The sequence below is a fragment of the Tachyglossus aculeatus genome, chromosome 5, assembly GCF_015852505.1.
Source record: "Tachyglossus aculeatus isolate mTacAcu1 chromosome 5, mTacAcu1.pri, whole genome shotgun sequence".
Lineage (NCBI taxonomy): Eukaryota > Metazoa > Chordata > Mammalia > Monotremata > Tachyglossidae > Tachyglossus > Tachyglossus aculeatus.
The window spans coordinates 38,636,991-38,664,408 of record NC_052070.1 but is presented as its reverse complement, the minus strand read 5'-3'; the positions used below and the strand labels follow the sequence as shown (position 1 = coordinate 38,664,408).

Below are 27,418 nucleotides of genomic sequence, written 5' to 3'. Positions count from 1 at the left end.
CCAATCTAGAAGGGGGAGACGGACGACGAAACAAAACATGGAGACGGGGTCAAAATCGTCTGATCAAATAGAATTACAGCTAGATTTAATCGTATTTATTGAGCGCTGACTGTGTTTAGAGCTCTGTACTAAGCGCTTAGGAAGGACAAGTCGGCAACATATAGAGACAGTCCCTCCTCAACAATGGGCTCCCATTCATTCATTCCATCGTATTTATTGAGCGCTTATTGTGTGCAGAGCACTGGACTAAGCGCTCTTAGTCCAGTGCTCTGCACACAATAAGCGCTCAATAAATACGATTGATGGATCGATTGGGAAGTACAAGTGACTTGCCCAAGGTCACACAGCAAATGGTGGAGCCAGGATTAGAACCCAGGTCCCTCTGATTCCCAGGTCTGTGCTGTATTCACAAGACCACGCTGCTTCTATACTCCCAAGCGCTTAGTACAACGGTCAATACAGTGCTCTGCACACAGGAAGGGCTCAATAAACGCAACTGAGCGATTGCAAATAGTCTTTCCCAAATCAATCAATCGTATTTATTGAGCGCTTACTGTGTGCAGAGCACTGTACTAAGCGCTCGGGATGCATCTTCCCAGCTCCTCAAGAATCTTCCGCTGGAGCACTCAACCACCCGGGCCTCCACACAAACTCACCATTTCTTCCTTTGCCACGTCACGGTTGTATCCCAACAAGATTGTTGTATCCCGAAAAGATTGTTGTATCCCGACAAGATTGTTGTTGGAAGAACGTTCCCCAATTCCGCCCCATCCCCCTCCCTCTGAATCGCCTCATCGCCGAACTGAGCGTACTTACCGAGGCAGAATAACTAACAGGAATGTGGCATTCCTTTGGATTAGAACCTGGGAAAAGTAAGGTTGTAGGTTTTATATATTTATAATAATAATAATAATAATAATGGCATTTATTAAGCGCTTACTATGTGCCAAGCACTGTTCTAATCGCTGGGGGTTACAAGGCGATCAGGTTGCCCCAAGGGGGGCTCACAGTCTCCATCCCCATTTTACAGATGAGGTAACTGAAGCTCGGAGAAGTGACTTGCCCAAGGTCACACAGCAGACATGTGGCGGAGTGGGGATTCGAACCCATGACCTCTGACTCCAAAGCCCGGGCTCTTTCCACTGAGCCACGCTGCTTCTTACAACCTTACTTATATATATATATATACTTTATACATATTTATATTTATATAAATATACTTATACTTTATATATATACCTCATATATATATCAATCAATCGATCAATCGTATTTATTGAGCACTTACTGTGTGTAGAGCACTGTACTAAGCGCTTGGGAAGTACAAGTTGGCAACATATAGAGACAGTCCCTACCCAACAGTGGGCTCACAGTCTAGACTTTATATATATTGAAACGCAGCACGGCCTCATAGAAGGAGCAAGGGACTGGGAGTGAGAAGACCCAAATTCTAATCCTGACTCTATTTGATGATGATGGCATTTATTAAGCGCTTACTATGTGCAAAGCACTGTTCTAAACACTGGTTACAAGGTGATCAGGTTGTCCCACGTGGGGCTCACAGTCTTAATCCCCATTTTACAGATGAGGGAGGCCCAGAGAAGTGAAGTGACTTGCCCAAAGTCACACAGCTGACAATTGGCGGAGCCTGGATTTGAACCCATGACCGCTGACTCCAAAGCCCGGGCTCTTTCCACTGAGCCACGCTGCTTCTCTATTTGCAGTCTATGTGACCTTGGGCAAGTCACCTAACTTCTTTGCCTGTTTCTTCAACCGTAAAATGGGGATTAACTCCCTGCCCTCCCTCCTGCTTAGACCATAAGCGCCATCTGAGACAGGGACTGAGGTCGATCTGGTATCTTCTATCTTCTCTACAGCCACGCTGTAGAGAAGCAGCGTGGCTCAGTGGGAAGAGCCCGGGCTTTGGAGTCGGAGGTCATGAGTTCGAATCCCGCCTCTGCCACTTGTCAGCTGTGTGACTTTGGGCAAGTCACTTCACTTCTCTGGGCCTCAGTTGCCTCATCTGTAAAATGGGGTTTAAGACAGTGAGCCCCCCGTGGGACAACCTGATCAGCTTGTCACCTCCCCAGAGCTTAGAACAGTGCTTTGCACATAGCAAGCGCTTAACAAATGCCATTATTATTATTATTATTATTATTATTATTATTATTATTACATAATAATGGCGGTATTTATTAAGCGCTTCCTGTGTGTCAAGCACTGTACGGAGTCCTGGGGTAGATACAAAATGATCAGGTTGGACATAGCTTATAGTCCATGTTTCTCCTCAGCGCCTAGAACAGTGCTTGGCGCATAGTAAGCACTTAACAAATGCTATCATTATTATTATTATTATTATTATTATTGTACAATAATGGCGGTATTTGTTAAGCACTTCCTGTGTGTCAAGCACTGTACGGAGTTCTGGGGTAGATACAAAATGATCAGGTCGGACATATCTTATAGTCCATGTTTCTCCTCAGCGCTTAGAACAGTGCTTGGCCCATAGTAAGCACTTAACAAATGCCATTATTATTATTATTATTATTATTATTGTACAATAATGGCGGTATTTGTTAAGCGCTTCCTGTGTGTCAAGCACTGTACGGAGTTCTGGGGTAGATACAAAATGATCAGGTCGGACATATCTTATAGTCCATGTTTCTCCTCAGCGCTTAGAACAGCGCTTGGCCCATAGTAAGCACTTAACAAATGCCATTATTATTATTATTATTATTATTAGTGTACAATAATGGTGGTATTTGTTAAGCGCTTCCTGTATGTCAAGCACTGTATGGAGTTCTGGGGTAGATACAAAATGATCAGGTCGGACATAGCTTATAGTCCATGTTTCTACTCAGCGCTTAGAACAGTGCTTGGCCCATAGTAAGCGCTTAACAAATGCCATTATTATTATAATTATTATTATTATTGTATAATAATGGTGGTATTTGTTAAGCACTTCCTGTGTGTCAAGCACTGTACAGAGTTCTGGGGTAGATACAAAATGACCAGGTCAGACATAGCTTATAGTCCATGTTTCTCCTCAGCGCTTAGAACAGTGCTTGGCCCATAGTAAGCGCTTAACAAATGCCATCATTATTATTATTATTATTATTACTACCCCAGTGCGTAGAATTTTTGGCACATAGTAAGTGCTTAATCACTCATAATATTCATTCATTCATTCAATCGTATTTATTGAGCGCTTACTGTATGCAGAGCACTGTAGTAAGCGCTTGGGAAGTCCAAGTTGGCAACATATAGAGACGGTCCCTACCCAACAGTGGGCTCACAGTCTAGAAGGGGGAGACAGAAAACAAAACAAAACACATTAACAAAATAAAATCGACTAGATATGCACAAGTAAAATAGAGTAATAAATTCGTACAAACATATATACATATATACAGGTGCTGTGGGGAGGGGAATAGTCTGGTATGGCATCCAAACACATCCTTAAGAACCAGTTTCTAAAGCATTTGCTAAGCGCTTCCTATGTGCCAGACACTGTACTAAGCACTGGGATAGATACGAGCTAATCAGGTTGGACTCAGCCCATGTCCCACATGGGGCTCCCAGCCTCAGTCTCCATTGTAATAATAAAATAATAATAATAGCATTTATTAAGTGCTTATGATGTGCAAAGCACTGTTCTAAGCACTGGGGAGGTTACAAGGTGATCAGGTTGTCCCACCGGGGGCTCAGTCTTAATCCCCATTTTACAGATGAGGCACAGAGAAGTTAGGTGACAATAATGGTGGCATTTGTGAAGCGCTTACTATGTGCCAAGCACTGTTCTAAGCTCTGAGTAGAAACATGGACTATAAACTATGTCCAACCTGATCATTTTGTATCTACCCCAGAACTCCATGCAGTGCTGGACACGCAGGAAGCGCTTAACAAATACCACTTAAAGTACCCAAAGTCACCCAGCTGACCATTGGCGGGGCCGGGATTTGAACCCACGACGTCTGACTCCAAAGCCCGGGCTCTTTCCACCGAACCACGCCGCTTCTCAATGTCCAGCTGAGGTAACTGAGGCACAGAGAAGGTAAGGGACTGGCCCAGAGTGTATTCAACACACAAAGCGATATTGTTTCAACGTGATTGTTTATTCCAACCTATTCACACACGAATAGAGCCGGGCCGCCGCCGCCGCGCGTAGGACTGGCAACGTTTGACCGGACAGCGGCCCCCGTCTCGGGCGGCAGAATGCGACCTGAATGCATTCGGGACGGGGTGGACGGGCACGACATAAGGCTCGTGGCGAGTGGACTTTGGCTTGCTGAAGGACGGAGGAGAGGGAGAGGGCAGCCCCCCATCCAGCCCCACCGGCTGTCGGTCGGGGGATCGGAAAAAGATAAATGACGCGGGCGTCGAACTAAATGCAAGCTAGCTGGGCCCCCGGAAAGTCTGCACTTGTGGGGTCTTCGCTTTGCAACCGAAAAGCAGCAAAAACTAAGGCTTTGGTGTCCAATACTGGCTGGCTAATCTTCCTGCCTGTCTGAGAAGCTTCTTGGCTGGCACTGAACTGTTTCGTGTCTCGTCCCCCCTCCTGCTTCCTCAGAGGCCTGAGGAGTTTCTCGGAGAGGGGCCGCACTTGGATAAGTGCCTCCCGGGGATCTCCGGATTTTCAGCCTGGGACCCCAGAAATGAGGTGCCCTCCCCCTTATCCCCCCCACCCCGGGGGTTGGGCCCATCTCAGGTTATTCCCACCCTCGGGAGACCATCTCGGTGGGGACTGGGGTGAAAAGCGGACTCAAACGGTATCCTTCTTATCTGCGTTCTTTCCCGTTAGCCCTTCTCCTTATTTTCACCGTTCGGCGACTTGGTTTCCTTTCCGCCTTACACACAGCTGGGCACGGATGGGGGGAGATTCACTTCCCGATTTCTCAACACACACACACCCGCGCAGTACCTCTCCTAATTGGGGGAGACCAAGAGGACAAAACGGTCTCGAGGCCTCGTGAGCAACCGCGGGACGAATCTTGCGGTGAACCCAGGGAGAGGGGGAGAGAGGGAGAGCCGCGCCTGACGCCACCTCTATCCCGCCCCGCTCCCTCTCCCACCCGGCCCTTGCTCCCTTCCAGCTTCCCTCTTTGCCCGGGCTATTTACCACCGCTCCTAAGCCGGGCTGAACCAAAACTACGGAGAACCCGGGAAGTAGGGTGGTTACTAAACAGAGAGCAGTCCGGAGGGCGGAAGAGGCGGAGATAACTGGCACCGAGTTCAAGGGGTTAGAAAATCTCGCCCACACACACGCAACCGCGCTCACCCTCGCACATATATACGGATTTACACGGTCGCTAGGCAGAACGGGACTCCCGCTTCAGAAGGCAGAGGGGGACGCGGTCCGTGTCAACGGAAAACAATTCCTCGGAGATTCCGCTGTCCGCTGGAAAATCCAGAAGACCGGGACGGTTTCCTCCCTCCCCAACCGTCGATTATCCCCTAGAAGCCCGGCCCAGGCGACTGGGCCTCCCCGGGGGACTCCAGGAACATCCCTCGTCTGTGGAGGGGGGCATCCCGCACCTCCATCAGTTAACTGTTGTACAGGGGAACCACCCGCGAGATCTCCCGTCGGCAAATGGGGCATCTCTTGGGCGGCGGCAAGGCCTGGTAGCACTCGGTGCAGGAGCAGACGTGGCCGCACTCCAGAAAGACGCAGGTCTTGACGTTGCCGAGGCACACGACGCAGGCGTCTTTGGGCGCCTCGCGCTCCTCCCCGCCGGCCCGGTTCAGCAGCCGGGCCTCGTTCTCCCGGAACTCCTCCTGCATCCGCTTCAGGCGCCGGCGTTCCCGGTGCCGCAGGTACTGCCGGCGGAGCAGGAGGAAGAGGGTGGCGCAGGTGGCGAAGCCGAAGACCGCCGTCAACACCTTCCAGAGTCGGACGCTCGACTCCTGCCGCTGCAGCAGCGTGTCGAAGTCCTGGCTGCTCAGGTAGTAGTGCAGCCCCTGCTTGGGCGGCTGGAGGCGGATGGAGCTGCTGTCCAGGACCAGCTCCCCGATCCCCGTGACGGCGGCGCCGACCTTCAGCATCTCCTCCGTCTCCTGGATGCCCTTGGGCCTCTCGCCGCTGATGTAGTGGCCGATCACGTCGGTGAAGGACTGGACGGTGGGGTGGAACTTCTCGTACACCCTCTCCAGGCCGAGGTCCACGGAGTCCAGGGGCTTCAGGATCCGCACGGCCACCCCCGTGCCCTCCTCGTGGGGTACCAGGTCGAAGGGCACCGTGTTGGTCCGCTGGTGGATGATCTTCTCGCAGTCGTTCCTTGGACGGGAAGGGGGAGGGCGGGCGGGACAGAAAACGACAGGAAGGCTGAATGGAGACGGGGCCGCCGCCGTCTGCGAGGGCAGATGGGGTCCTCGGGGGAGTCCGCCGAAATCGCCACCCCCGGGGACCTAGGTGTTTGATCGTTTATCCTGACCCGAGTTCCTACAACACGCACGGCGCTTTCGTCTCTCCGTCACCTAAATAGCCACTAGCTTCCATCCCCGTGAGGCGTTAAGGCAGGGCAAGGGATGACAAACCCCGCTTCGCAGGCGAGGGGACGGATCGGCCTGTTCGACGGCGGCAGCCGAACGAGAACCCAGGCCCCAACGATCAGTCGATCGACGGTATTTCCCCGAGGGCTCACTGTGTGCGGAGCACCGTACCAAGCGCTGGGGAGAGTAGATGAAACCCGGCCAAAGAGGGCCTTGGCTTTAGCGGATCCGAAAGCCACAGCTAACACGTATCAGTGGCCAGCCTCAGAGACTTCCTGGGACTCGCTACCTTCGTTTTCCCAAACGAGGGGCTCCCACACAACCCCTCCCGGGAAGGAAGCAGCAATTCCACTGAACCCGTTTTCTCCAAGAAGGGGGCAGAATGAAGCATAAGCAATTTGCTCCAAGACCCGCAGCGGAGCCAGGACGACACCAGGGCAGCGAGCCAAATCCTCAGATGCTCCCAGAGTTTCTGCCGGGGATTCAAAGTAGCCCCCTCCCCCAGAGAACTTAATGTTTAATGGCATTTGTTAAGTGCTTACTATGCCCCAGGCACTGTATTAATAATAATAATAATAATGATGGCATTTGTTAAGCGCTTACTATGTGCAAAGCACTATTCTAAGCGCTGGGGGGGGATACAAGTTGATCAGGTTGTCCCACGTGGGGCTTACGGTCTTAATCCCCATTTTACAGATGAGGTAACTGAGGCTCAGAGAAGTTAAGTGACTTGCCCAAGGTCACACAGCAGACACGTGGGACCGGGCAGATGCAATCAGGTTGGGCACAGTCCAACACGAGGCTCGCAGTTTTAGTCCCCGTTTTGCGGATGAGTCGGCTGAGGCGCAGAGAAGTTAAGGGATTTGTCCAGGGTCACACAGCGGACAAGTGGTGGAGGCAGGATTAGAACCCGGGTCCTGCTCACTCCCAGGCCCGCCCTCTATTCACTACGCCAAGTTCCCGCCCGTCCTGGAGGCCTCCTCCGTACAGATCCGAGTGGCAACCTAATTGCCTTCGTGGTAGTTCTGCTCCTGCAGGGGACCACCCAGCAGGGCGGTGACAGGTCTGGGAACAACAGGCGCTTATTACAGTGCTCTGCACAGGGTAAGCACTCAGTAAATACTATCATATGAACAACTCTGGAGCCAGCGTGGTGCCCAGTACCAATTTGCTGGGAATTTCCTAAAAGGGCAGAGGGGGAGAGTCCGTACCAGAGATGCGTCGTTCGATTCCACACCATTTTGTGCTCCTGGAGCGTCAGTCTCTGAATCACTCCTTTACAATTCTCCAAAAACTGGCTGCTCAGAGTTTCTTTCACGGACCGCACAGCACCTGATTGGGAAAGAGACCTTCCTCCTTGGGTAGGATTCTACAGAATCTCACCTGAGTTCGCTCCGAGTACTGAAACACGGCTATTGTGGACCTGTGAAGGGATTATCCATTTTCCACCGCCTTAGAGGTCTCACCAGCTGCAAGTCTGCTACCCTTCTAACCTTCCCGGACGTTTGAGACACCCCCGATTGCTCACTGTGTACGCAGAAATCTACAAAGCGCTTGGGAGAGGATGATGGTAGACAAGTTCCCTGCCCACGATGAGCTTCCAGTCTAGATGTTCCAACAGCCATCCTCTACGGACGCCGCTCACTCACCCAGGCCCGGCTCTCTGGCCCCAGAATCTCCTCCCCGATCTATCCAACACAGCACACCTCCTTGCTGCTTTCGCTGTCACCCTCCCTCTCCATCGAGGCCGATAACGGTAAAAGGAATCCACCTCTTTTAACCCCTTTAAAAGCCCTTCTACGAGAGGTCACCCGAAGCGACATTTTGGGCAGGACTTTCCATTTCCCCCCCTCTGAGATCTGGGACTAGTCTGAGTGGGGAGAGTGTGTTTACAGTTTTTCCAGCAAGCGTAGTCTTCCAAAAGCTCACCTTCGATGACGGCGTAAGGAACACACCTCCCGGGTGCTTCCATAAGAATACTCTTCAAGTCCCGATCCAGATTAATTTTTTTAGCTCCCTAAAACACACAAGAGAAACTGGGAATCATGACCAAAGCATCAAAAATTTACATATAATAACTGTCTCCCCCTTTTAGACTGTGAGCCCACTGTTGGGTAGGGACTGTCTCTATATGTTGCCAATTTGTACTTCCCAAGCGCTTAGTAAAGTGCTCTGCACATAGGAAGCGCTCAATAAATACGATTGATGATGATGATGGTATTTGTTAAGCCCTTACTATATGCCAGGCACTGTACTAAGCGCTGGGCTGGAGACAAGCAAAGCAGGTTGGACACGGTCAATTGTACCGCTTGGGGCTCACCATCTCAATCCCCATTTTACAGATGTGGTAACTGAGGCCTAGGGAAGTGACTTGTCCAAGGTCACACGGCAGGTAAGGGGCAGAGCCGGGATTAGAAACCATGACGGTCCGAGTCCCAGGCCAGGGCTCTATTCACTACGCCACTAAAGGCATGTGGGGCGTGGATTTTGTCCAACCTATCTTGTATTTAACTTAAGACTTAAGAGTGCCTGGCAAAGACCGAATACCATTAAAAAGAAATTAAGTTACTGAAGCAACAAGACGGAAAGGAGGTCAAAAGGGGAGCGGTTTAAAACACCCTGGCGGCAGTCTCCCAAACCCTGAAGTGAGCTGCCCGACATTACTTGGCATTTTAATACTCAGGACAGATTTTTTCAGGATGCACCTTCTCCTGGTGTGGGGAAGGCCCAGTGATTTGGTGACAGTAAAAATCTTTCGGCTGCCTGGGAACTCTCAGGGATGGTGATTTCCGATCTGAAAATCAGAAAGGTGGAGTCCTTTCAGGCTGCAGCCTCGCATTAGCAGGCGAGGAATCCAGGGAGAGAGAGATCTTGCCAGCCTTTCTCACTTCCAAAGAACCGGCCAGTCGGATTGGGATGGGTTTTTTTCCCCCCCGTTTCGCTAGTGGAGGGGTGATGTGTTATTTATTTTATTTATTTTATTTGTACATATCTATTCTATTTATTCTATTTATTTCATTTTGTTAGTATGTTTGGTTTTGTTCTCTGTCTCCCCCTTTTAGACTGTGAGCCCACTGTTGGGTAGGGACTGTCTCTATATGTTGCCAATTTGTACTTCCCAAGCGCTTAGTACAGTGCTCTGCACATAGTAAGCGCTCAATAAATACGATTGATGATGATGATGATGATGATGTGTGGCACAGGGTGAGAGCAGAGAAGAATTTTGACAGGTGAAAAAAAATGGAGGACCACTGGACTGAGGCAATTAGCTGGTCATTATTAGAGATTTATGCAAGTTATTGGCTAAAAGGGGCTGGGATCTCTTTAGGACAATAACGCCATTAAACTAATCTGGCTGGTAATCTGTCCTCTCTGCACTAACTGCCTGCACAACAGGAGAAACACAACACCTTACATCAATCCATCGGTAGTATTTATTGAGTGCTTACTATGTGCAGAGCACAATAATGATAATGAGGGTATTTAAGCACTTACTGTGTTTCCAAGCACTGGGGTAGAGACAGTTAATCATGTTGGACCCAATCCCTTTCCCAAATGGGGCCCACAATCAATCAATCAATCGTATTTACTGAGCCCAGTCCCTTTCCCAAATGGGGCCCACAATCATATTTACTGAGCGCTTACTGTGTGCAGAGCACTGTACTAAGCGCTTGGGAAGTACAAGTAGAGGGGAGGAAAGGTATTTAATCATCAACATTGTATTAAGCACTTGGAAGAGTACAACACAGTTGACGGACATGTTCCCTGCACTTCCTACGAGTCCATGCTACTTAAAACTGTTTAATAATGATGGCAGTAACTGTGGTATTTGTTAGGTACTTCCTATGTGCTAAATACTATAATAATACTAATGATAGCATTTATTAAGCGCTTACTATGTGCAAAGCTCTGTTCTAAGCACTGGGGAGGTTACAAGGTGATCAGGCTGTCCCACGGGGGGAGCTCCCAGTCTTCATCCCCATTTTACAGATGAGGTAACCGAGGTGCAGAGAAGTGACTTGCTCAAAGTCACACAGCTGACAAGGGGCGGAGCCGGGATTTGAACCCATGACCTCTGACTCCAAAGGCCGGGCTCTTTCCACCGAGCCACGCTGTTTCACCTGCTTCTCTACTAAGCCCTGGGGTGGATACAGATAACCAGGTCCCACATGGGTCTTACAGTCAAAATAGAAGGAAGAACTGGCAACAAATTCTCATTTCGCAGATGAGAGAACTGGGGCGGAAAAGTTAAGTCGTTTGCCCGGGGTCACCCAGCTGACGAGTGGTGGAGCTGGATTAGAATCCAGGTCCTCTGATTCCCAGGCCTGTGTTCCTTCCACTGGGCCAAGAAAGCCCTGAAATTCAAGGGCCACTCTTTCACATGACAATAATAATGATGGCATCTGTTCAGTTCTATGTGCCAAGCACTCAATCGTATTTATTGAGCACCTACTGTGTGCAGAGCACTGTACTAAGCGCTTGGGAAGTCCAAGTTGGCAACATCTAGAGACAGTCCCTACCCAACAGTGGGCTCACAGTCTAAAAGGGGGAGACAGAGAACAAAACCAAACATACCAACAAAATAAAATAAATAGAATATATATGTACAAGTAAAATAAATAGAGTAATAAATATGTACAAACATATATACAAGTGCTGTGGGGAAGGGAAGAGACAAGGTGATCGGGTTGTCCCACGTGGGGCTCACAGTCTTAATCCCCACTTTCTGGATGAGGTAACTGAGGCCCAGAGAAGTGAAGTGACTTGCCCAGAGTCACACAGCTGGCAAGTGGGGCAGCCGGGATTAGAACCCACGACCTCCCTGCTTCACATGTTGCTTCATTTTTCTTCAAGCGCTTACTACAGTGCTCTGCACACAGTAAGCGCTCAATAAATACGACTGTGTTCCTCTAATCACCCAGGGTATAATAACGATGGTTATTTGCTAGGCGCTTATAATGTGCCAAGCACTGTTCTAAGCGCCGGTATCTGTTCTGAACCTAGGCTGATCATTAATCCACACTAGAAAGTATGTGCCCTGTCTCCTAAGTGCTTACTACAGTGCCCTGCACACAGTAAGCGCTCAATAAATACGACTCAATGAATGTGTTCCTCTAATCACCCGGGGTATAATAACGATGGTTATTTGTTATTTGCCAAGCACTTTTCTAAGCGCCGGTATCTGTTCTGAACCTAGGCTGATCATCAATCCACACTAGAAACTATGTGCCCTGTCTCCTAAGCGCTTACTACAGTGCTCTGCACACAGTAAGCGCTCAATAAATACGACTGAATGAATGTGTTCCTCTAATCACCCAGGGTATAACGATGGTTATTTGTTAAGCGCTTATAATGTGCCAAGCACTGTTCTAAGTGCCAGTATCTGTTCTGAACCTAGGCTGATCATCCACACTAGAAAGTATGTGCCCTGTCTCCTAAGCGCTTACTACACTGCTCTGCACACAGTAAGCGCTCAATAAATACGACTGAATGAATGCGTTCCTCTAATCACCCAGGGTATAATAACGATGGTTATTTGTTAAGCGCTTATAATGTGCCAAGCACTTTTCTAAGCGCCGGTATCTGTTCTGAACCTAGGCTGATCATTAATCCACACTAGACAGTATGTGCCCTGTCTCCTAAGCGCTTAGTACAGTGCTCTGCACACAGTAAGCGCTCAATAAATACGACTGAATGAATGTGTTCCTCTAATCACCCAGGGTATAATAACGATGGTTATTTGTTAAGCACTTATAATATGCCAAGCACTGTTCTAAGTGCTGGCATCTGTTCTGAACCTAGGCTTGATCATTCATCCACACTAGAAAGTATGTGTCCTGTCTCCTAAGCACTTAGTACAGTGCTCTGCACACAGTAGGCGCTCAATAAATACGACTGAATGGATGGTGTTGGGGGAGAAGAGAAGAAATAAGACTGGCAAGGTCCTGGCATTCTTTCTTCGAACCAAAGTCCTCCCGGGGCCTGCCAACTCCACTGCCAAGTTGCTGGGCTGCAGCCTCGGTTCCCCCGGAGCGCCTTTCCAAGGCGCACGCCAAGCGGCCGCGACCCCCGCTGACCTTGAGGCTATGAGCCACTTGCGACTTCTGCCTGTACACGGAGTAGAGGATGGCAGTGATGGCCGAGCTGGTGCCCAGGAGGATCAGCTGACCCACGGAAGGGCGGCCTCCGTTCTCCATGGCCGTCCGGGGGGGGCCCTGCCTGCTGGGTGGGGGGCAGAGCACAGAAGAGAAGAGGGGGTTACAGGGAGCGAGGTGGAGGGGCGGGATGGGGGGCAGGATGGGGGAGCAGGAGGGGCAGAATGGGCAGAGAGAGGGCAGGAGAGGGCAGAGAGAGGGCAGGAGGAGCAGAAATCAATCAATTGCATTTACTGAGCACTTACTGTGTGCAGAGCACTGTACTAAGCGCTTGGGAAGTCCAAGCTGGCAACATCTAGAGACGGTCCCTACCCAACAGCGGGCTCACAGTCTAGAAGGGGGAGACGGAGAACAGAACCAAACATACCAACAAAATAAATAGAATAGATATGTACAAGATAAATAAATAGAGTAATGAATCCGTACAAACATATATGTGTATATACAGGTGCTGTGGGGAGGGGAAGGAGAAAGGACAGGAGGGAGCAGAAAGGGCAGGAGGGGCAGAGAAGGTAGGAGGGGCAGAGAAAGGGCAGGAACGGACAGAAAGGGCAGGAGGGAGCAGAGAGGGCAGGAGGGGTAGAGAGGGCAGAGAAAGGGCAGGAGAGGACAGAGAAAGGGCAGGAGGGGACAGAGAAAGGGCAGGAGGGGACAGAATGGGCAGGAGGGAGCAGAATGGGCAGGAGGGAGCAGAATGGGCAGGAGGGAGCAGAATGGGCAGGAGGGGTAGAGAGGGCAGGAGGGGCAGGGAGGGCAGGAGGGGCAGAGAGGGCAGAGAAAGGGCAGGAGGGGACAGAGAAAGGGCAGGAGGGGACAGAGAGGGCAGAGAAGGGGCAGGAGAGGACAGAATGGGCAGGAGGGGGCAGAGAGGGCAGGAGGGGCAGAGAGGGCAGAGAAAGGGCAGGAGGGGACAGAGAATGGGCAGGAGGGGACAGAGAATGGGCAGGAGGGGACAGAGAATGGGCAGGAGGGATAGAGAATGGGCAGAGAATAGGGCAGGAGGGAACAGAGAAAGGGCAGGAGGGGACAGAGAAAGGGCAGGAGGGGACAGAATGGGCAGGAGAGGACAGAGTGGGCAGGAGGGGCAGAGAGGGCAGAGAAAGGGCAGGAGGGGACAGAATGGGCAGGAGGGGATAGAATGGGCAGGAGGGGACAGAATGGGCAGGAGGGGACAGAATGGGCAGGAGGGGCAGAGAGGGCAGAGAAAGGGCAGGAGGGGACAGAATGGGCAGGAGGGCGCAGAGAGGGCAGGAGGGGCAGAGAAAGGGCAGGAGGGGACAGAGAATGGGCAGGAGGGGACAGAGAAAGGGCAGGAGAGGACAGAGAAAGGGCAGGAGGGGACAGAGAGGGCAGGGGGGGACAGAATGGGCAGGGGGGGACAGAATGGGCAGGGGGGCGCAGAAAGGGCAAGAGGGGGCAGGAGGAGCGGGCGTCAGGGGCCAAACTCCGGAGGAGGAGGAGGAGGAGGAGGAGGAGGAGGAGGAGGAGGAAGCTATGGAGGCTATGGAGGCCCAGGTGGCGCTCCCGGGGTCAGAGGTCAAGGAGGAAAGGCGGGGAAGCGCGCCCCCGTGGGGCAGTGTGGGGAACAAACCCTTCCCCCTCCCCCTCCCCCGTCCCGTCCTTGCCGCCCCCCCAGACCTGGGCGGCAGAGTTAGCGCAGGCCCGGCTGCCCCCCAACGGCGGCCCTTCCGGGGGACGGACGGAAGTGACGTCAGGCGCAGGGCGGCGGCACCAGAGAGACGCCGGAGGGCCAGAGGGGCCCCGCCTGGCTGCCCCCGGGAGGCCATTCCCCGCCCCGGGGCAGGCCCCCTCGGGGGACCATGATCAGAAATAACAATAATAATCATCATAATGCTGGGCTTTTGTTAAGCGCTCACTATGTGCAAAGCACTGCTCTAAGCGCTGGGGGATCAGGTTGTCCCACGTGGGGCTCCCAGTCTTCATCCCCATTTGACAGATGAGGTCACTGAGGCCCAGAGAAGTGAAGTGACTTGCCCGAGGTCACACAGCAGACGTGTGGCGGAGACAGGATTCGAACCCATGACCTCGGACTCCAAAGCCCGGGCTCTTTCCGCCGAGCCACGCTGCTTCTCCCTGGGGGCTCTTTTCCACCCTGCCATCGGACAACACTTTATTTTTTTAATCTCCTAGTATTTGTTAAGCGCCCACCATGAGAAGCACCGTGGCCTAGTGGCAAGAACATGGGCTTGGGAGTTACAGGATGTGGGTTCTAATCCTGCCTCTGCCACTTTCATTCATTCATTTATTCGATCGTATTGATGATTGAGCTTTTACTGTGTGCAGAACACTGGACTAATAATAATAATAATAATAATGGCATTTATTGAGCGCTTGCTATGTGCGAAGCACTTATTCAATCATATTTATAATAATAATAATAATGGCATTTATTAAGCACTTACTATGTGCAAAGCACTTATTCATTCAATCATATTTATAATAATAATAATAATAATGGCATTTATTAAGCACTTACTATGTGCAAAGCACTGTACTAACCGTTGGGGGGATACAAGGTGATCAGGTTGTCCCACGGGGGGCTCACAGTCTTCATCCCCATTTGACAGATGAGGGAACTGAGGCACAGAGAAGTGAAGTGACTTGCCCAAGATCACACAGCTGACAATTGGCAGAGCCGGGATTTGAACCCACGACCACTGACTCCAAAGCCCGGGCTCTTTCCACTGAGCCGCGCTGCTTCTCAGCATTTATTAAGCGCTTACTATGTGCAAAGCATTCATTCATTCATTCAATCGTATTTATTGAGTGCTTACTGTGTGCACAGCACTGGACTAATAATAATAATAATGATGATCACATTTATTAAGCACATGAAATGTGCAAAGCACTGTTCATTCACTCATTCACTCAGTCATATTTATTGAGCGCTTACTGTGTGCAGAGCACTGGACTAATAATATTGGCATTTAGTAAGCGCTTACTATGTACAAAGCATTCATTCATTCAATCGTATTTATTGAGCGCTTACCATGTGCAGAGCACTGGACTAATAATAATAATAATAATGGCATTTATTAAGTGATTACTATGTGCAAAGCATTCATTCATTCAATCGTATTTATTGAGTGCTTCCTGTGTGCAGAGCACTGGACTAATAATAATGATGGCATTTATTAAGAACTATGTGCAAAGCATTCATTCATTCAATCGTATTTATTGAGCACTTACTGTGTGCAGAGCACTGTACTAAACGCTTGGGAAGGACAAGTGGGCAACCTATTGAGACGGTCCCTACCCAACGGTGGGCTCACAGTCTGGAAGGCAGAGACAGAGAACGAAACCAAACATATTAACAAAATAAAATAAATAGAATATATGTACAAATAAAATGAATAGTGATAACTACATACAAACATATATGCATATTCATTCATTCAATTGTATTTATTGAGCGCTTACTGTGTGCAGAGCACTGTACTAAGCGCTTGGGAAGTACAAGTTGGCAACATATAGAGACGGTCCCTACCCAATGGTGGGCTCACAGTCTAGAAGGGGGAGATGGAGAACAAAACAAAACATATTAACCAAATAAAATAAATAGAATAAATATGTACAAATAAAATAAATAAATAGAGTGATAACTACGTACAAACATATATACATATATACAGGTGTTGCGCTGGGGAGGTTACAAGGTGATCAGCTTGTCCCAAGTGGGGCTCACAATCTTCATCCCCATTTGACAGATGAGGGAACAGAGGCACAGAGAAGTGAAGTGACTTGCCCAAAGTCACACAGCTGACAATCAATCAATCAATCAATCGTATTTATTGAGCGCTTACTGTGTGCAGGGCACTGTACTAAGCGCTTGGGAAGTACAAGTTGGCAACATATAGAGACGGTCCCTACCTAACAGTGGGCTCACAGGCTAGAAGGGGGAGACAGACAACAAAACAAAACAGATTAACAAAATAAAATAAATAGAATAATAAATATGTACAAGCAAATAGAGTAATCAATCTGTCCAAACATATATACAGGTGCTGCGGGGAGGGGAAGGAGGTAGGGCAGGGGGGTGGGGAGGAGGAGAGGAAGGAGGGGGCTCAGTCTGGGAAGGCCTCCTGGAGGAGGTGAGCTCTCAGCATTCATTCAATCGTATTGAGCGCTTACTGTGTACAGAGCACTGTACTAGGCGCTTGGGAAGTACAAGTTGGCAACATATAGAGACGGTCCCTGCCCAACAGCGGGCTCACAGTCTAAAAGAGGGCTCGGAAGGGAGTTTGTGAATACAGATAAACGGAATTCTAAATTCATTCAATCGTATTTATTGAGCGCTTACTGTGTGCAGAGCACTGTACTAGGCGCTTGGGAAGCCCAAGTTGGCAACATCTAGAGACGGTCCCTACCCAACGGCGGGCTCACAGTCTAGAAGGTGGCTTTGAAGGGAGTTTGTGAATACAAATAAATGGAATTCTAAATTCATTCAATCGTATTTATTGAGCGCTTACTGTGTGCAGGGCACTGGACTAAGCGCTTGGGAAGTCCAAGTTGGCAACATATAGAAACAGTCCCTACCCAACAGTGGGCTCACAGTCTAGAAGGGGGAGGCAGAAAACAAAGCCAAACATACTAACAAAATAAAATAGAATAGTAAAGATGTACAAGTGAAATAAATAGAGTAATAAATCTGTACAAACATATATACAGGTGCTGAGCCGGCTGTTGGGTCGGGACCGTCTCTATATGTTGCCAACTTGGACTTCCCAAGCGCTTAGTCCAGTGCTCTGCACACAGTAAGTGCTCAATAAATACGATTGAATATATACAGGTGCTGTGGGGAGGGGAAGGAGGTCTGCTGGGTGACCGTGGGCACTGTACTGAGCGCTTGGGAAAGTGCAATAGTAGGGACTGTCTCTATATGTTGCCAACTTGTAGTTCCCAAGCGCTTAGTACAGTGCTCTGCACCCAGTAAGCGCTCAATAAATACGATTGAATATATACAGGTGCTGTGGAGAGGGGATGGAGGTCTGCTGGGTGACCGTGGGCACTGTACTGAGCACTTGGGAAAGCACAATAGTAGGGACTGTCTCTATATGTCGCCAACTTGTACTTCCCAAGCGCTTAGTACAGTGCTCTGCACCCAGTAAGCGCTCAATAAGTACGCTTGATTGATTGATTGATACAATACAACAATAAACAGTGACCCTCAGATCCTCCTTCTGGGCTCCTCAGCTCTCCCCCTGGCACTGTACTAAGCACCGAGAAGCAGCGTGGCTCAGTGGCAAGAGCCCGGGCTTGGGAGACAGAGGTCATGGGTTCTAATCCCGGCCCCTCCACTTCTCACCTGTGTGACCTTGGCCAAGTCACTTCACTTCTCTGGGCCTCAGTGACCTCATCTGGAAAATGGGGATGGGGACTGGGAGCCCCGTGTGGGACAACCCGATTACCTCGTATTTATCCCAGAGTTTAGAACAGTTCTTGGCACATAGTAGCGTGGCTCAGTGGAAAGAGCCCGGGCTTGGGAGTCAGAGGTCGTGGGTTCGAATCCCAGCTCAGCCACTTGTCAGCTGGGTGAACTTGGGCAAGTCGCTTCACTTCTCTGGGCCTCAGTTCCCTCATCTGGAAAATGGGAATTGACTGTGAGCCCCCCTTGGGGAAACGTGATCACCTTGTATCCCCCCCCCCCAGTGCTTAGAACAGTGCTTTGCACATAGTAAGCGCTTCACAAATACCACCAGTGGAAAGAGCCCGGGCTTTGGAGTCAGAGGTCATGGGTTCAAATCCTACTCCGCCAATTGCCTGCTGTGTGACCTTGGGCAGGTCACTTAACTTCTCTGTGCCTCAGTGCCTTCATCTGTAAAATGGGGGTGAAGACTGTGAGCCCCCCGTGGGACAACCTGATCACCTTGTAACCTCCCCAGTGCTTAGAACAGTGCTTGGCACATAGTGAGCGCTTAATAAATGCCATCATTATTATTATTATTATAGTAAGCGCTTAACAAATGCCGTTATCATTACTATTATTATTCATTTATTCAATCATATTTACGAGAAGCAGCGTGACTCAGTGGCAAGAGCCCCCCGCCTTACCTTGTTCCCCTCCCCACAGCACCTGTATATATGTATATATGTTTGTACATATTTATTACTCTATTTATTTATGTATTTTATTTGTACATATTTATTCTATCTATTTTATTTTGTCAATATGTTTTGTTTTGTTCTCCCTCTCCCCCTTCTAGACTGTGAGCCCGCTGTTGGGTAGGGACCGTCTCTATATGTTGCCATCTTGTACTTCCCAAGCGCTTAGTACACTGCTCTGCACACAGTAAGCGCTCAATAAATGCGATTGAATAAATGAATAATAATAATAATAATGATGACATTTGTTAAGCACGTCCAACCCGACTTACTTATATCCAGCCCCACGGTTATTATAATGCCTGGCACATAGTTCTTAACAAGCACCATAATTATTTATTATTAATAATAATAAAAATGATGACATTTGTTAAGCGCATCCAACCCGACTTACTTATATCCACCCCCACGGTTATTATAATGCCTGGTACGTAGTTCTTAACAAACAACATAATTATTTATTATTAATAATAATAATAATGATGGCATTTGTTAAGTGCTTACTATGTGCAAAGCACTGCTCTAAGCGCTGGGGGTGATACAAGGTGATCAACTTGTCCCACGTGGGGCTCACAGTCAATCCCCATTTCACAGATGAGGGAACCGAGGCTCAGAGAAGTTAAGTGACTTGCCCAAGGCCACACAGCTGACGTGTGGCAGAGCCGGGATTCGAACCCATGACCTCTGACTCCAAAGCCCGGGCTCTTTCCACTGAGCCACGCTGCTTCTCTCTATTATTAATATTAGACTATAAGTCCCAGGTAGAACAGGGACTATATTTGTATATCCTGTATATGTGTGTGTGTGTGTGTGCGTGTGTATCCTGTATATATATACACACACACACACACACATATATATATATATCCTGTATATATGTGTGTGTGTGTGTATCCTGTATATATATATATATATATACACACACACACATATATATCCTGTATATATATACATATATATATCCTATATATGTGTGTGTATATATCCTGTATATATGTATATATGTATATATATCCTGTATATATGTGTATATATATATATCCTGTATATATGTGTGTGTATATATATATGTGTGTGTCCGGTATATATGTATATATGTTTGTACATATTTATTACTCTATTTATTCATTTATTTATTTTACTTGTACATATCTATTCTATTTATTTTATTTTGTTAGTATGTATGGTTTTGTTCTCTGTCTTCCCCTTCTAGACTGTGAGCCCGCTGTTGGGTAGGGACCGTCTCTAGATGTTGCCAACTTGGACTTCCCAAGCGCTTAGTACAGTGCTCTGCACACAGTAAGCGCTCAATAAATACGATTGATTGATGGATTGATTGACTATATCGGGCCTGATTATCGCGTTTCTACCTTAGCGCGTAGAACAGCGCTTGACACGTACATTTATAAGGGTTTAGCAAATATTATTTTTTTAAAAGAAAGTGGGAGGCATCTTCTGCAGTGTGATTCGGTAGCCATTAGATGGCAAGCGGGGCACATAAATTGCCACGCGCAGGGAGGCCCAGGCCCAAAGAAAATAATCAAATTAAACACTATTTTGAGACTATGCAGCCCCATTCAATCCCATTCCATTTTTTCAATCGTGCTTGGTGCACACTTGCTGTGTGCAAAGCACTAGGGACTGTCTCTATATGTTGCCAATTTGTACTTCCCAAGCGTTTAGTCCAGTGCTCTGCACATAGTAAGCGCTCAATAAATACGATTGATGATGATGATGAGAGTACAATATAACAATAAACAGACACAATCGCTGCCTACAATGAGCTTACAATGAGTCCAGAGGGGGAGACGGACAATATAATATCAATCAATCAATCAATCAATCGTATTTATTGAGCGCTTACTGTGTGCAGAGCACTGGACTAAGCACTTGGGAAGTACAGGTTGGCAACATATAGAGAAGGTCCCTACCCAACAGCGGGCTCACAGTCGAGAAGGGGGAGACAGACAACAAAACAAAACAGATTAACAAAATAAAATAAATAGAATAATGATAATAATAATAATAATGGTATTTCATTCATTCAATGTATTTCTTGAGTGCTTCATTCATTCATTCAATCGTATTTATTGAGCACTTACTATGTGCAGAGCACTGGACTAAGAGCTTGGGAAGTACAGGTTGGCAACATATAGAGATGGCCCCTACCCAACAGCGGGCTCACAGTCGAGAAGGGGGAGACAGACAACAAAACAAAACCTATTAACAAAATAAAATAAATGGAATAGAATAATGATAATAATACTAATAATAATGGTATTTCATTCATTCAATGTATTTCTTGAGCGCTTACTTTCATTCATTCATTCAATTGCATTTATTGAGCGCTGACTGTGTGCAGAGCACTGGACTAAGCGCTTGGGAAGTACAGGTTGGCAACATCTAGAGACGGTCCCTACTCAACAGCGGGCTCACAGTCTTGAAGGGGGAGACAGATAACAAAACAAAACATATTAACAAAATAAAATAAATAGAATAGAATAATGGTAATAATAATAACAGTAATAATAATAATGGTATTTCATTCATTCATTGTATTTCTTGAGCGCTTACTTTCATTCATTCATTCAATTGCATTTATTGAGCGCTTACTGTGTGCAGAGCACTGTACTAAGCGCTTGGGAAGTACAAGTTGGCAACATCTAGAGACAGTCCCTACCCAACAGAGGGCTTACAGTCTAGAAGGGGGAGACAGACAACAAAACAAAACATATTAACAAAATAAAAGAAATAGAATAGAATAATGACAATAATAATAATAATGGTATTTCATTCACTCAATTGAGCGCTTACTGTGTGCAGAGCACTGGACTAAGCGCTTGGGAAGTACAAGCTGGTGACATATAGAGACAGTCCCTACCCAACAACGGGCTCACGGTCTAGAAGGGGGAGACAGACAACAAAACAAAACATATTAACAAAATAAAATAAATAGAATAGAATAATGATAATAATAATAATAATAATAATAGTAATAATGGTATTTCATTCATTCAGTGTATTCCTTGAGCGCTTACGTTCATTCATTCATTCTTTCCATCGCATTTATTGAGCGCTTACTGTGTGCAGAGCACTGGACTAAGCGCTTGAAAAGTACAAGTTGGCAACATAGAGAGACGGTCCCTACCCAACCAGTCTAGATGGGGGAGACAGACGACCAAACAAAACATGTGGACAGGTTTCAAGTCATCAGAATAAATAGAAGTAAAGCTAGCTGCACCTCATTAACAAAATAAATAGAATAGTAAATATGTACAAGTAAAACAAATAGAGTGATAAATCTGTACAAACATATATGCAGGTGCTGTGGGAAGGGGAAGGAGGTAGGTAGAGAAGCAGCGTGGCTCAGTGGAAAGAGCCCGGGGTTTGGTGTCAGAGGTCATGGGTTCAAATCCCAGCTCCGCCCCTTGTCAGCTGTGTGACCTTGGGCAAGTCACTTCACTTACTGTGTGCAGAGCACTGTACTAAGCGCGTGGAAAGTACAATTCAGCAACAGATAGAGACAACCCCTACCGAAAGCGTTTACTATGTGCCAAGCACTGTTCAAAGCACTGGGGTGGATACAAGCGAATCAGGGTGGACACAGTCCCTGTCCCACGTTGGGCTCACCACCCATTTTACAGATGAGGGAACTGAGGCCCAGAGAAGGGAAGTGACTTGCCCAAAGTCACACAGCGGACAAGTGGCGGAGCTGGGACTAGAACCCGTGACCTTCTAGACCGTGAGCCCGCTGTTGGGTAGGGACCGTCTCTAGATGTTGCCAACTTGGACTTCCCAAGCGCTTAGTCCAGTGCTCTGCACACAGTAAGCGCTCAATAAATACGATTGATTGATTGATTGACCTTCTGAGCTCTATCCATGCTGCTTCCCCTAGAAAGAAAGAAATTGCAGATATAAATATTTATCATTCTTTTCAGAGAAGCAGCGTGCTTAGCGGAAAGACCATGGGCTTAGGCGTCAGAGAACGTGGGTTCTAATTCCGGCTCCACTGCTTTTCTGCTGTGTGACTTTGGACAAGTCACTTCCCTTCTCTGTGCCTCAGTTACTGCCCCTATAAAATGGGGATTAAGACTGTGAGCCCCACATGGGACCACCTGATTACCCTGTATCTCCCCCAGCGCTTACAGCAGTGCTTGGCACACAGTAAGCGCTTAACAAAAACCGTAATTATTATTACTACTCCAAGAATGAAAAGTGGCTCGGAATGATCATAAAGCATGCATGTGGGTCATTTTTAATAAAAGGGCTGTGCTTCCAAGGTGCCTTCCCCTCTCCTTGGGACAACTTGTCCTTCCCAAGCGCTTAGTACAGTGCTCTGCACACAGTAAGCGCTCAATAAATATGATTGAATGAATGAATGAATTCTATTCTGTCCACGCTACCTAAATCCTTAAGAATTCACAACCTCCCCAAAGCACTTTTGCAGATTTTTTTTATATTATTATTTTCTCATAGCTGTAATTTATTTTAGCTCCCCTAGACCCCATAAGGCGGTGAGCCCCAAGGGGGACAGGGACTGTGTCCACCTAAATTTACTTATATCCACCCCGGTAGTTAGCACAGTGCCTGGCGCAGAGTACGCTCTTAACAAATCCCATAATTATCAAGTATTATTATTATTATTATTATTATTATTATTATTATTATTAGACTGTGAGTCCCATGTAGGAGAGGGACTGTATGTGGCCTGATTAGCGTGTATCTACCTTAGCGCTTAAACGTGAGCCGGTTGTTGGGTAGGGATTTTCTCTGTCTGTTGCCAAATTGTACTTTCCAAGCGCTTAGTCCAGTGCTCTGCACACAGTAAGCGCTCAATAAATACGATTGAATGAATGAATGAATGAATGAATGAATGAATGAACGGTGCTTGACACTTGCACGTGAAGTAGCTTGAAGGCTGGGATCATGTCTGCTAATTCTGTGGCACTCTTCCGAGTACTTAGTACAGTGCTCTGCACACGGTTGGTGTTCAATAAATACTACCGGTTGATTTGATTAATTGATTCAGTATGAACGTTCACTCACTTGGTAATTGCCTCCCCACACAGTTGAGAGCCCCTGTTGCTTTAAAAGCTGGATAGAGAAGCAGCGTGGCTCAGTGGAAAGAGCCCGGGCTTTGGAGTCAGAGGTCATGGGTTCGAATCCCGACTCCGCCACATGTCTGCTGTGTGACCTTGGGCAAGTCACTTAACTTCTCTGGGCCTCCGTTCCCTCATCTGTAAAATGGGGATTAAGACTGTGAGCCCCACGTGGGACAACCTGATCACCCTGTATCCTCCCCAGTGCTTAGAACAGGGCTTTGCACATAGTAAGCGCTTAACAAATGCCAATTATTATTATTATTATATAATGGTTGCTGAGGGCAAGAGAAGGAAGACTGGGAATGAGGCTCTGATATGAGAAGCGGCGTGGCTCAGTGGAAAGAGCACAGGCTTGGGAGTCATGGGTTCAAATCCTGGCTCCGCCGCTTGTCAGCTGTGTGACTTTGGGTAAGTCACTTGACTTCTCTGTGCCTCAGTTACCTCATCTGGAAAATGGGGATTAAGACTGGCTCTATACGTTGCCAACTTGTACTTCCCAAGCGCTTAGTCCAGTGCTCTGCACACAGTAAGCGCTCAATAAATACGATTGAATGAATGAATGAATGAGCCCCATGTGGACAACATGATCACCTTGTATCTCCCCCAGCGCTTAGAACAGTGCTTCGCACATAGTAAGCGCTAAACAAATACCATCATTATTATTAATTAGCAGTGTGGCTCAGTGGATAGAGCCTGGGCTTTGGAATCAGAGGTCTTGGGTTCAAATCCCGGCTCCGCCGACTGTCAGCTGTGTGACTTTGGGCAAGTCGCGTAACTTTTCCATGCCTCAGTTCCCTCATCTGTAAAATGGGGATTAAGACTGTGAGCCCCCCGTTGGGACAACCTGATCACCTTATGACCTCCCCAGTGCTTAGAACAGTGCTTTGCACATAGTAAGCGCTTAAGGAGGCCTTCTCAGACTGAGCCTCCTCCTTCCTCTCCCCCTCCTCCCCCTCTCCATCCCCCCCGCCTTACCTCCTTCTCTTCCCCACAGCACCTGTATATATGTATATATGTTTGTACCTATTTATTACTCTATTTATTTATTTATTTTACTTGTACATATTTATCCTATTTATTTTATTTTGTTATTATGTTTTGTTTTGTCGTCTGTCTCCCCCTTCTAGACTGTGAGCCCACTGTTGGGTAGGGACCGTCTCTATACGTTGCCAACTTGTACTTCCCAAGCGCTTAGTCCAGTGCTCTGCACACAGTAAGCGCTCAATAAATACTAGTGAATGAATGAATGAATGAACACATACCATTATTATTATTATCACCAAGGTAACCAGGGTTCATGATAGAAAACATTATAGGAAACCTTGCAAGTGACCACTAGATATCTCCAAGAAGTAGACTTAGACTTTATATCGGATGGTATTTGTTAAGCGCTTACTATAATAATAATAATAATAATGATGGTATTTCTTAAGCGCTTACTATGTGCAAAGCACAGTTCTAAGCACTGGGGGGATACAAGGTGATCAGGTTGTCCCACGTGGGGCTCACAGTCTTAATCCCCATTTTCCAGATGAGGTAACTGAGGCCCAGAGAAGTGAAGCGACTCGCCCAAAGTCACACAGCTGACAATTGGCGGAGCCGGGATACGAACCCGTAACCTCTGACTCCAAAGCCCGGGCTCTTTCCACTGAGCCACGCTGCTTCTCTATATCAATCAATCAATCAATCAATCAATCGTATTTATTGAGCGCTTACTGTGTGCAGAGCACTGTACTAAGCGCTTGGGAAGTACAAGTTGGGAACATATAGAGACAGTCCCTACCCAACAGTGGGCTCACAGCCTAAAAGGGGGAGACAGAGAACAAAACCAAACATACTAACAAAATAAAATAAATAGAATAGATATGTACAATTAAAATAGAGTAATAAATATGTACAAACATATATAAATATATACAGGTGCTGTGGGGAAGGGAAGGAGGTAAGATGGGGGGGATGGAGAGGGGGATGAGGGGGAGAGGAAGGAGGGGGCTCAGTCTGGGAAGACCTCCTGGAGGAGGTGAGCTCTCAGTAGGGCCTTGAAGGGAGGAACAGAGCTAGCTTGGCGGATGGGCAGAGGGACTGTTCTGAGCGCCTGAATTTTGTTGGCGGAATCAAGCTTTGCCCTGGAAAATTCAGGACCCACCTGCTTACTCTCTAACCTCCATCTCCCGAAGGACTGGCGGGCTGGTAGAGGTGGTTGAAAGACCCGAATAAGGGGAAGAAAAACAAAATAATTAAGTGTTCCTAGTTAATTAAGTCCCCTCTCAGGGTAACACCTGGAGAGTTTCCAGGGCTCTACCAGTTGGTCTGTTTTGACCAAGAAAACTCTAGAATGATTGTGGGTGGAGGAGGGATGTTCTGGGAGACTTTTAGACTGTGAGCCCACTGTTGGGTAGGGACCGTCTCTCTATGTTGCCAACTTGTACTTCCCAAGCGCTTAGTACAGTGCTCTGCACACAGTAAGCTCTCAATAAATATGATTGATTGATTGAGAGACGCGTCCATGGCATCGCTATGGATCGGAGATGGCTTAGCATAAGACATGCAAGCTAATTAAGTGTGTCCAAAAGACTGAAGAGCAGGAAATGCTCAAAGCACAAAACCTGGGGTTTCCTGCCAGTACACCTATGAGGTAGCAAGGCCTAGGGGAAAGAGCACAGACCTGAGGGCCAGGAGACCTGGGTTCTAATCCTGGCTCTGCCAGTTCATTCATTTCATTCATTCATTCAGTCGTATTTATTATTAATAATAATAATGATGGCATTTATTAAGCGCTTACTATGTGCAAAGCACTGGGGAGGTTACAAGGTGATCAGGTTGTCCCACGGGGGGCTCACAGTCTTCATCCCCATTTTACAGAGGAGGGAACTGAGGCCCAGAGAAGTGAAGTGACTTGCCCAAAGTCACACAGCTGACAACTGGCAGAGCTGTGATTTGAACCCGTGACCTCTGACTCCAAAGCCCGGGCTCTTTCCGTTGAGCCACGCTGCTTCTTGCTTTATTGAGCGCTTACTGTGTGCAGAGCACTGTACTAAGCGCTTGGGAAGTACAAGTTGGCAACATGTAGGGACGGTCCCTACCCAACAGTGGGCTTGCCTGCTGGATGACCTGAGACAAGTCACCTAACTCCTTCCCCTCCTCAAAGCACTTGTACATATGTTTGTACATGTTTATTACTCTATTTATTTTACTCGTACATATTTACTATTCTATTTATTTTATTTTGGTAACATAGACTGAGCCCCTTCCTTCCTCTCCCCCTCGTCCCCCTCTCCATCCCCCCATCTTACCTCCTTCCCTTCCCCACAGCACCTGTATATATGTATATATGTTTGTACATATTTATTACTCTATGTATTTATTTTACTTGTACATATCTATTCTATTTATTTTATTTTGTTAGTATGTTTGGTTTTGTTCTCTGTCTCCCCCCTTTTAGATTGTGAGCCCACTGTTGGGTAGGGACTGTCTCTATATGTTGCCAATTTGTACTTCCCAAGCGCTTAGTCCAGTGCTCTGCATACAGTAAGCGCTCAATAAATACAA

At 47.6% G+C, this 27,418-nt stretch overlaps 1 protein-coding gene across 3 annotated transcripts; it reads right to left on the bottom strand.

The window, feature by feature from the left end:
• Window positions 1-4,096: 4,096 nt before the first annotated feature.
• MUL1 (mitochondrial E3 ubiquitin protein ligase 1) lies at window positions 4,097-16,102 on the bottom strand. 3 transcript variants are annotated; one of them, XM_038747242.1, is made up of 5 exons: window positions 16,086-16,102; window positions 12,567-12,711; window positions 8,419-8,506; window positions 7,701-7,821; window positions 4,097-6,274 (listed from the first exon to the last, which is right to left on the bottom strand). In XM_038747242.1, the coding sequence occupies exons 2-5, from the start codon at window positions 12,684-12,686 to the stop codon at window positions 5,545-5,547; spliced, it is 1,059 nt and encodes a 352-aa protein (XP_038603170.1). In that variant the 5' UTR covers window positions 12,687-12,711; window positions 16,086-16,102; the 3' UTR covers window positions 4,097-5,544. The 3 variants fall into 3 exon arrangements, with proteins under 3 accessions (XP_038603170.1, XP_038603169.1, XP_038603168.1); XM_038747241.1 differs by lacking the exon at window positions 16,086-16,102 and adding an exon at window positions 14,283-14,334; XM_038747240.1 differs by lacking the exon at window positions 16,086-16,102 and adding an exon at window positions 14,283-14,334 and having other exon boundaries at window positions 12,567-12,708.
• Window positions 16,103-27,418: the final 11,316 nt, after the last annotated feature.